The sequence below is a fragment of the Sinocyclocheilus rhinocerous genome, unplaced genomic scaffold, assembly GCF_001515625.1.
Source record: "Sinocyclocheilus rhinocerous isolate Xijiao unplaced genomic scaffold, SAMN03320098_v1.1 scaffold1703, whole genome shotgun sequence".
Taxonomy (NCBI): domain Eukaryota; kingdom Metazoa; phylum Chordata; class Actinopteri; order Cypriniformes; family Cyprinidae; genus Sinocyclocheilus; species Sinocyclocheilus rhinocerous.
In genome coordinates, this window is record NW_015640476.1 from 179,317 (window position 1) to 190,552 (window position 11,236).

Consider the following 11,236-nt stretch of genomic DNA (forward strand, 5'->3'; position numbering starts at 1 on the left):
TCTATTCAATAGCCAAAAATACATTGTATGGGTCAAAATTATAGATTTTTCTTTTATGCCAAAAATCATTAGGATATTAAGTAAAGATCATGTTCCATGAAGATATTTTGTAAATTTCCTACTGTAAATATATTAGAACTTAATTTTTGATTAGTAATATGCATTGCTAAGAACTTCATTTGGACAACTTTAAAGGAGATTTTCTCAATATTTAGATTTTTTTGCACCCTCAGATTCCAGATATTCGCAATAATAATAAATAAAAACTGGTTATATTATTAAATAGGATGTGGATGGCAACTTCAAGGAATCTTTTCAAAAGTACAAGTTCAGTAGCAGGACGTGAAAGGCTGTGAGCAGAAGTAAGAAGCTGGGTAACAGCGCAGGAGTGAGTCGGAGTGCGTCTGAGCGGCTCATGCTGAGCTTGTATTGTGCGACCGTCCTCTGATAGCCTTCCTCTGAAAACATGCATCTGTACGTCCCTTCGTGAGTCTCGTTCATGCTTTTAATGAGATACAAACAGCCCTGCTCAGAGTGAACGCACTCCTCACGCGTCCTACCGTGTTCCCAGTGGTACGTGGCGTGGTGTGAAGTCATCGGGCAGAGTAGGAAGTGTTTTGAGGAAGGCGGGATGTGGATCACTGGCGTCTCGGTCTTTGATGGTGCGGCTTGAGGCATATCTGCTGAACAGACGGTCATGTGATGAGTTTGTTAAATTGGCATAAATGAGTCAATCTGAAAGCATTTTGTTTCAAAAACATGTGAGCTGTCAATCTAGACTCTAGAACAACCTCAGAGAGAATTTCTGTCTTAGATGACAGATGAAGCTGGTTGATTATGAATCACAGCAGGGCCGCATGATTTTGGAAAAAATCTCTTTTTTTTTTTTTTTAATAAAACTTTTGATTTTTTGTTTTAAATGCCAATTTTAAAAAGTCCAGATTTGTTGTGCTTGTTTTAAGGGCTGCCGAATTTGGTTGATTATATATCAAAATGTTGATTATATATCAATATTACTGTAAAAAATAATAATTATTATTATTGCAATATCAAAATATAACAATAGCAAATTATTATTATAGCTAAATCAAAATATAATAATAATAATGCATTATTTATTATTTAATATTAATTAAATAAAAGTCTAAAAATTACTAAAAACAAAATAATAAATAATATTGTAATATTTCATTGTAAAATATTTTTACATTAACAAATGTCAAACTTACTGCAGTCTTTGATATCCTGGACTGGGTTTCTGTGGAAAAGAGGAAACATTACTGAGATGAGGATTCGATACGCCATTCATAAATGTATTGTTTGGTAAATTAATCATAAGGTGTGGGGGTTTTTTGTGTGTGTGTGGGCGGGGGAAGTTATGTTAATGTTTGAGTGGTAGAAAATAAAGAAATGAGAGGAGATCTACATAAAAGGGGCTTCGTGTGGTCGAGCAGGTAAAGTGATGCAAAGAGGTTGAGTGTTTTTCAGTGGTTATGGAGTTTCTGAATCATTCAGCCTCATTTAGATATGACTATTACTAGTGCTCGTAATGACTTGAACAAACCTCAAATACTAGGTATGAAACTCATTCTGCAGATCACAGAGATTCAAACCACCTCAAAATCACTCACAATGCTCTAGCATCATTGCACAACTCTCTCAGTCTAAAGAACTACGATGAGCTTTAGTAGCAGTGGCTTTGAGCTTTTGCTTCATCCTAAAAATACACGTGTGATCAGGAAGGAAGCAGATGTGTGTGTGCAAGCAGAACGAGGTCTTACTTTGCTGCAGAGGTGCAGTGCAAACCGTTCCAACCACAGTAGGGGTCTCGAGATAATCTGCATTCGTTACACTCATTTCCGTATATATGGCACGTCTGTAGGTCAATCTGAACAACTTCATTACTGGAACTCACATACAGACGCTTCTGAGAAATCAAACACATGATAATGAGTCCAACTGCTGATAACATGATATATGCTTAAGAACAAAATCAAGAAACTAATCAAAACAAAAGACACAAATGAAGCTCTCCGTGTATCTACATTCAGAGTAATTGAAAGTAAAATAAAACAACTGTTAACTGAAGATTTCCCTATGAAACATCCTATGTTGTGCGCTCCTTGTTAATACAGTTATGATCACACTGAATAACATTTATATTTTTGCATTTGGCAGAAGCTGTTATCCAAAGCGACTTGCTTTGCATTCAAAATAACCATTTCATCAGATCATGCATTCCCTGGGAATCGAACCCATGACCTTGGTGTTGCTAGCGGCATGCTTTTCTGTTTGAGATTAGTATTAATTTTTAACATTTTATTATTGATTTAGGTACTTTAGGGCCCTATTAAATCAATTTTATTTTTTCACAAAATCTTTTTTTTTTTTTTTCAAATTCCAATTTATTTTATTTATTTATTTTTATTATTATTATTATTAATTATTTATTTATTTATTTTCAGTTTAAATTTTTCTGGATTACGTTTTTTACCATTTAAATTTTTCTGGACTCAGTTTCACTGGTTAAATTAAAATTTAGTACTCAGAAAGCATGCCTAATTGAAATCATGAAACATACAATTTAACAACAGTTGAACAAAAATAAAATTTTTAGGACCCTATGAAATACGTTTAATTTTTTTTCTCATTCTGTTTTATTTTTACCAAATTCAGTTTTTCATTTAATTTTTTCTGAATTCTATTTTAATGGTTTAATGAAATTTTTACAATCAAAAAGCATGTGTAATTAATTGAATTCATAAAATCTATTTATTATTATTATTATTTTACAATAATAGAGGCCTATGAAATGTTTAGTTTTTCCAGAAATTCTGGTAATCAAATGAAGGTTAAAACATTTAATTTCATTTATCTTTTAATCAAATGAAAATTAAACAAACCCTTTATTTTTTGGCAAACGAAGTGCTGCACAACAGAGGTTTACTCTTAAAGTTAAATAATTCAAAATGGTGTGATTACTCCTTTAAAAATAATTTTATTATTACTATTATTAGTGTTAGTATTATTATTATATTGAAATGTACATTCTACTGTACAATAGTAATATATTTCTGTCACAATTTCTTCAAGTTGAACCAAACTTTTATTTTGATGGGTTGCCATGAAGTTTTTGTTGTGTGTGTATTAGGCTTGGACGGTGTTGACGGTGATACCGGTGTAAACACCGGTTACGTCACTTGCCCACCGCGGCACCGACCCCCACCGTCGTTTTGATTTTTTTGTAGTAATAAAAATAATTTAGTTCAGTAAAGTTTAATTTCTCCAGTGAGGAGAGTGAGTCGAGCTGACTGACGTTCAAACAAACAATTGTTTTAGGCCGAATTGCCGCTATTTGAAAGTGAAAGTAAAATGCGCACGCCGCTTTTACAAGCTATTTAAAAGCGAAGGAAAGCGAGAAAAAGAGGGAACGCGCCCGCCCCCGCGGTGATACCGGTATTACCAGTGTTGTCACACGTCAATTAACCGGTGGGAAAATTTCCTCACCGTCACAACGCTAGTCTGTATATAATTTGACGATAGTTTTTCTCAAATGAAACGGTGAAATGCCCATGAAGTGACTCTCAGAGCAGTTCTGGAGATTATGTATGTGAGGTGGATGTTATGTTGCTCATGGATTTTTGCGCCGTACCTCTGCAGCGTCCAAAAGCATGCTGGTGATGTGCGTCCCTCGTGGAAATGGCAGATACTCCGCAATGATAAAAACGGGCTGTTCAACAGGCTCTTCCAGCACTTTATGAACCCCTCCACTTTCTGTGAGAAAATATCACAACAGGACATTAACTAATCTGTCTGCATAGGGAACTACCTACCTAGACAGCATGCTAACTCTCACATCATACAAACTTATCTACTTGCGTGAAGCATTTAAGATACCCGACTAACGCTCAGTTTATTCAAGATGAAGTTTGTTGCTCCATGTTGCTTTTGCATGAAATATTCCGATTTTAAATGCATATTTTTCATTGAGCACATCACAATGCATTGTGCGACTGTGATACTTGGATTCTGGCCATATAAGGTAGCATAATTTTGCTACCTACTGTTTGGAACAGCCTTCGTGCCTAATAATGACACCTACCTAGGGTTTGCAACCATTAGATTGTGCAACTCTGATAACTCGTACTACACTCCTTATTATTTAGCCTTACACAATATAATCAATGAATCACTGCATTTACTAGCAATTGCATGTACCGGTCATTTCCTGTTTCTAAATGTGAAACTGATAAGAGAATTTAGACTCTGGTTTAAATCAACATGAAACTGCATTTACAACCAATTTAACTTCTGTTATGTGAAGTCTACTTCTGAGTGAAGCAGGATGTTTGACGAGAAGCGCTTCATAATAAATGACACATATGTAGAATTGAGCAACATGTTAACTGCATTTGATCATTTTCATTGAAATGAATGTATATTATTAATTTCAATTACTTTATAGAAATATATATATGCATATATATTAGTGCTGTCAAACGATTAATCGCGATTAATCGCATTCAAAATAAGTTTTGGTTAACATAATATATGTGTGTGTACTGTGTTTATTTATTATGTATATATAAATACACACACATACAGTATATATTTTGAAAATGTCATTACTTCCTGTGACTACAAGTGTGAACACACCCTTACTCAAAGAACCGCACTAACAGAGCAATCGCGCCAGAGTTCGGTTTAATCAAACCAAACATGACAAGTGTGAACACACCCTAAATTATTCAGTTCCTCACAGTTCCCAGTGAAGACTGGCGTACCTAGAGACAGAAGCAGGACCGTGTGGCCTCGTACTCGGTCCACCTGGATGTGAGTGTAATGTTGGTGTCGAAACAGCATGGGACCGTTCTCTGGCATCACCCAGTCCTTCATCTCTGGACGGTCCCTCATAAACGCCAGCACTTCACTACTTAGACGAGTACTGTCTCTAACACACTAAAAGAACCACAAGCAGTTTGTCAGAAGAAGAATGGAAAAGATAACTGTTATCCGAACAGAGCTCAACAGTCGGTTCTAGATGTAAAAAAGTCATTCAGAATCTCCATAAAAAACTGAAGTGATGATACAATCTATCAGATGCTGTTTAGGTTGCTTTGGAGTGTTACAACCTTTTAAAAGGACACAAAAATCCAGACCGACTGGATTACATCATTCAGACTATGAGATGAGCCGTTCATAAAACACATTAGGTGCACAGTCTCGTACCTTTGTCTTTTTGAGTACAACATTTGAATTGTCTGTGAATCAAATGTTGTGATTCAGCGACTCTAGAATGAATCATTTAGTGACGTGCCAAAGACAAATATTCTGCAGCTGATGAAGGGCGGATCTCAATAATGACATCCCTGACAGTATATGTGCTATTATCTTCATGCCTTTATAGTCACATTTACTGTAGATAATTAGATAAATACATTTTGTAATGATACAAACAATCAAGCAGTTGAGTTTTGCTATATAGTACGTATCTCTCTATTTATATATCTTCATATAAAGAGCTGGATGATAATATGTGTCCCTGGAGCACAAAAGCAGTCTTAAGTCGCTGGGGTATATTTGTAGCAATAGCCAACAATACATTGTATGGGTCAAAATTATACATTTTTCTTTTATGCCAAAAATCATTAGGATATTAAGTAAAGATCATGTTCCATGAAGATATTTAGTTCAGATGATGCATAAATCTCAGTTTCGAGAAATTTACCCTTATGACTGGTTTTGTGGTCCAGGGTCACATATAGTTACATTTTGCAACAAAACAACTTGAGATTTGCTATATAGTATATATATATCGCTTCAGTGACAGTATAATATTTACCGTTCCAGGCCGGTGATTCGCAGGAACCTTTGTGGAGTTGAACTGAGAGGATGTGAAGATGGTGCTGATTCCAGTCGTGTTATAAACACACACAGCACTCATGTTCCTGTAAACAGAGACACGTTCGCTTTATTTCATCAGCTTTTGTGGAACTGTGTCAAATGACGGATGTGTACTGGACTTTTTAACACTCGATTGACTGTAGCAGCCCTGTTCAACAGTCATGTCTGCTTTTTACACTGATGTGACGGCAAATTCAAAAGACTACTACATCAACTACAGAGGTGACACTGCAGTTAAGACTTCCTAAAAAAGTAACTAATTGCGTTACTTAGTTACTTTTTATGGAAAGTAATGAGTTACGTTGCATTTGTGTTACTATTTCACGTTCTCCATGTCCTACTCCAACCCTCACAAAATTCAAATGGAATTGCAATCCCCTTTGCACTTGTATTTCCAACATGGTCAGCTGTCAACCATTCGTGAGGGCGGGGTTTATTGATATAGTCTGAAAGTATGCCACGCCCACTACTGGTGGAGAACTGTTTTCACTTTTATTCAATCCTATGAGGAAAATGGAGACAAATATCCAATAAATGTGACTGTTTTTGCAACTAAAAAGCCATAAAACTGTTGTATAGTTGTTGTTTTTTTCTTTCACTTCAAACAATGCCAAAAAACTGGAACTAAATATTTATTACCTGCAAACAAACAAGCTACGTCAAGAAGAAATGAAGATAGATCTGTGGAACCGCACAACTGAAAGAGGTCGCAAATTATTGCTAATGTACAATAATGACTTCATCCTAAGCTGAAATATCGTGTATTGTGCATTTTTCATAATAATAATAATAATAATAATAAACATTTATTTGTATAGCAATTTTCATGCAACTCAAAGTGCTTCACCAGCATAAAATCAAACAACTATAAAAGGTTCAAAATGTAAAATAAAGCATATAGTTTGACCTCAATATCAATATAAAATAAAGCAACGATGGGAGGATCGGAAGAAATAATTAAAAGTAAAATCAGAAGATAAAATAAATCATCTGATTCATAAACGTATGCTTCATATAAAGAGATAGATCACACTTTATCTTTCCAAGCTTAAAACTCATCGACACCGCTTTGTTCATTCTTGAAGTGTTTTTTTTTGCCTGTTTGGTGATTATATTAACGGCCGTCTTGAACGAAACGCAACGTTTCCAGTGTGCGATACCTTCGAGTTACGTCAAAAAGATACAAATATAGTTTATGAATAAATTAAAAAAAATGCTGAAATGAAGCAGAATTCAGAGCATCCTCCGACTAATTGAACATGAGCTGCGACTTTCTTTTTTTTTTCGGGTTGAAAGGTTAACATAAAATCGGTTCTGGATTCTTAAGAGAGAAAAAAATAAAATAAATGAGCATGTTTTTGTTGCAAAAATTGCCAAATTCCTCATTTTCCTCATAGGAATGAATAACGATGCTTTGTTTTCCACCAGTAGTGGGCGTGGCATACTTTCAGACTATATCAATAAACCCCGCCCTCACGAATGATTGACAGCTGACTGTGTTAGGCATTGGAAATGCAAGTGCAAATGGACTTTGCATTTCCAATTAAAATTGGGCAGACATATTACACACACGGAAACACACTTGTAATGTGTTACCCCCAACACTGTTAAAGTCACACATACTGCTCACCTAAAATACAAAGCATGAGATTTTGTCTTACCAATAGTTTCTGAAAAGCGCATAAATTTTGGTGTCGCCGTCCGTTTCCAGCGTGGCCACATCTATCATCTGAGTGAATTCATATCCTCTGCCACAGAACAGACGGGTGAAAATCATGGATGTCCAGCTGCTCTGAAGATGACTCTTTGAGCCGCCTCTGTCGTTCTGAAACAGATTGGGTTGTGTTTAATTCTGCGTGTCAATACAGAGTCATATGGACTAGTTTTATGGTGCTTTTTGGAGCCTGAAAGCTCCTGTGTGCCTTCAAAAATCAGCATGAAGATTCTGCTAAACATCATCTGTTCTTCTACATAAGAAAGCCATATAGATTTGGACTGACATGAGGGGGGTTTAAATTATTATTAGAATAAATTTTAGACCGGGAACAAATTTTTTTGGGGAAATTGTAAAAATCGCTACTTCATCGGAATGGTACGAAACTCAATGACTTTTATGGCTGTGACCACAAAAAAAAAAAAATTGTGGACTTGATTCGAAAAAGCTAAATGGTAATAAAAAATAAAAAAAGTCACACTTGTGTTGTTTGCAGTCATTAGAAATGAATGGGAAATGTGCAAAAATATGAAAATAGAGAGGTTTTTTTGTGTGTACAATCTACAAATCATTCACGATGCAGAAAAAAGTGCACAGCAATGAAGGGGTGACACTCTAAAATATCAAGAGTGCAAAACAGACACACTGATAAAGCATTCCTGTTCATATTTGTTACATTTTTGTTGAACTCTGATGTTATGTGTAACAAAATGTCTTTCTTTGTGTTCAGGTTTGACTGTAGTAAAATTAATGCAAAAACTGACATTTCAAATCAACATTAAAAAAAAAAAAAATTCTAAACCTTTACAAAAAGTTGTCTTTGAGAATGTCTAAATATAAATCCAAATCCACAACTTAATAAAAATAAGTATTTAGGTCTAAAAACAACTAGAGAATTTATAAGCCTTTATATAGAGCTCTATAGGAATCATAGGCTAAACCATGGAATTTCAGAAGTTTTTCTTTTTTTATTCCCACCAGATGGAACTAATCTGCCTTCAAAAATTGCATTGTTTCTATTTTAACATAATTGAAAAGTAACAGAAAAATATTAGAAAAAAAATTATTTTCAATGAGAAAAATTGATCATAAATATGAAATAGTATCATGAAATTATCTCAAAATACAAAAGAAAAAAGAAAAAATATTATCGAACAAAAATATATTACAACGATTTCACTGAAAATAAAAAAAGGTTGCATTTCAGGTGCCCGGTCACTTTTGACCGCGAACAACTCAAGTGTGACTCCCAAATGAACAATACCAGAGGGTTAAAAAAAGCTGAAATTTCATAAGATTTCTCACATGATATAATAAAGTAAATTTAAACATAAGGACCAGAAATCTACCTCCTCATTTTCATACTGGATTTCATACTGAAGATCTATTATGAAGCAAAAAATCTTGTAAGAATCACTATTTTTATAATTGCGGAAAATTGCGATATTTAATAGGAAATGACTCCAATGCATAATTTCAGAGCTTTGACAACAACTCCCAGCACCTGCTTGTGGCACATCTGACATGTCACCAACACCTGAGGTTATAATTATAGAACTGCTCCCTTTAGCACGAATGTGGCTTCGAGTTACTGAGAAACATCTCTATTAAACATGCAGGTGTTGCCATTAGCCAAGTGCATTTCATATCTGCTAAAATAACAGCTGTCACATTTAAGGAGGTGAAAGTGTAGAGAAAATTCAGACGTACGCCCTTGTAAACACAAGAACATCAGGCTGCATTTAGCTCTGCTTACTGACAAATTAATATCAGATGATACTGATACATGTGCACTTGACTGGGAAACCACGCCCTTGTAAACACAAGAACATCAGGCTGCATTTAGCTCTGCTTACTGACAGATTAATATCAGATGATACTGATACATGTGCACTTGACTGGGAAACCCTAACCCTGAAAATAAATAAAATAACTGAACTTGAATTATGTAAATAGCATTAACCGTATTGGCAATGGAAATATATCGAGCCATTCAGACAGGAGAAATTATTGCATTGTATCTGCAGTGTTCTTTAATTTGGGACTGACGTCTTTGGTCATTACGCCACTAGTGCCACATATTTAAGACTTTGTGTTAAAGACATCCAATCAAACATGATCTTTTTGACATCATTCCCTCAGTGCAATAAATACAGTCCTATGTTGTTTTGACGTTTCAAAACGTTGTGGTCCACACAGAAGAAGGTTTGGAACAAAACGATGGCGAGTAAATGATGACCGTTTTTGTTTTTGGGTGGAGTATCATTATCAGATTAGGCAAGGTCACTAATTGCAATCTTTTTTTGCACATTAATTTTTAAACCATTAACAAAATGTAAAGCTTTAAGTGTTTAAAACTGCAGTAAAATACAATCAGAAATGCGCTTCATGTTTTCCGGTGTGATTTCTGCTCACCATGCAGCTCTGAGAGACTCTTGGAATCCACTGCTCAGATTCACCGTCTCTACTTTTGCGTTTCTCTGCGAAGAAGGAATAAACTTTGTCCCGGTGTTGGCCTTTACCAGCGATCAGCTTCAAGTACGTTTGCTCTAAATGTGACAAAGAAAAAACAGCACTGTTTAGAATCATTCCGAAACTGACATGAACTCATTTCAGTGAAACGGTGAAATTCTCACATTTTTTTTAGTAGTGAAAGATTAGTTTGATCTGATTTCTCACCCGCTTCATTTGACTGAGGCCAAATGTTGTCGTTTTTGTCGTCCTTGTTTATCTTGTACAATCCCTTCCCAGATTTGGTAAAGTACAGCATATTATCTAAAAGATGGAATATAGAAATCAGACGGCGTGTAATAAAAAGAAATAATGTATGACAGTTGTTAGTGGTCTAGTTATAGTCAGGGTTGCATATGCAGGCATTTCCCTTTCAAGTGCAACATTTATGACAGGACGGTATTTAAATGAATCATAAAAAGGTGATGTACTAAGGTTTGTGCTAGTCAGTTTACTGGCATTTGAGCAATTATTTAACGCCCCAAAGACACACTCCTTGTAGACTGCGTTGGTCATTGGAAAATAGCTGTGTTTGTGTTCTTTAATTTGCTCATTGTAAGTAGATCATGCACAGATATTTCCACTCCCGTCAGCACTTCTACAGGATTGCACTCTCACGCTTATTTGCCCTGTTGAGTAAATCTGGCTCAGAATATACCGTAAACAAGCAAACAGCTGTAAAATCCAAATGCACAGTGAACATAATGTGCTCAAAAATGGATTATGCATAATGCAGCAGGTAATTTAACATTTGGCGATGATTGTCCAAAGTGCTGCACTGATGCTGTGGAGAGGATGAATTAGGGCTGGGCGATATAGCTAAAAAATGTATCAACGATATAATGTTTCATATCGTTCGGTATCGATAATTATTGACGTTTTTTATAACCTTTTTTAAAACGAAGAGCAATAGAATTTTTTTTTTTTAATTTAACCACTGTATTTTTAAAGTAACCCAATTTGTTGAGACAAACAACATATATTTTTTGTTTTAACAGTCAAACACAAAATCAATTTAATTTCTAATGTTTTATATGTAGATTAAATAGGTCTGAAGGAAACTTTTGGCTTGTCTCCCGAAGCCACAGGAGGGCGCAATGAGCAAAA

At 35.1% G+C, this 11,236-nt stretch overlaps 1 protein-coding gene across 2 annotated transcripts in view; it reads right to left on the reverse strand.

Moving 5' to 3' along the window:
- Nucleotides 1–246: 246 nt before the first annotated feature.
- Nucleotides 247–11,236, reverse strand: part of LOC107753189 (semaphorin-7A-like) — a 17,395-nt gene continuing 6,405 nt past the window's right edge. The window contains exons 6-14 of one of the 2 annotated variants that reach the window (XM_016569313.1): nt 10,298–10,393; nt 10,034–10,167; nt 7,566–7,729; nt 5,843–5,948; nt 4,785–4,959; nt 3,653–3,774; nt 1,782–1,927; nt 1,230–1,258; nt 247–680 (exon numbers count right to left, since the gene is read on the reverse strand). In XM_016569313.1, coding sequence (XP_016424799.1) covers nt 316–680; nt 1,230–1,258; nt 1,782–1,927; nt 3,653–3,774; nt 4,785–4,959; nt 5,843–5,948; nt 7,566–7,729; nt 10,034–10,167; nt 10,298–10,393 — 1,337 coding nt within the window. In that variant the 3' untranslated portion in view covers nt 247–315. Of the gene's footprint in view, nt 684–1,229; nt 1,259–1,781; nt 1,928–3,652; nt 3,775–4,784; nt 4,960–5,842; nt 5,949–7,565; nt 7,730–10,033; nt 10,168–10,297; nt 10,394–11,236 lie in introns of both variants that reach the window. The other variant, XM_016569312.1, reaches the window with a different exon arrangement.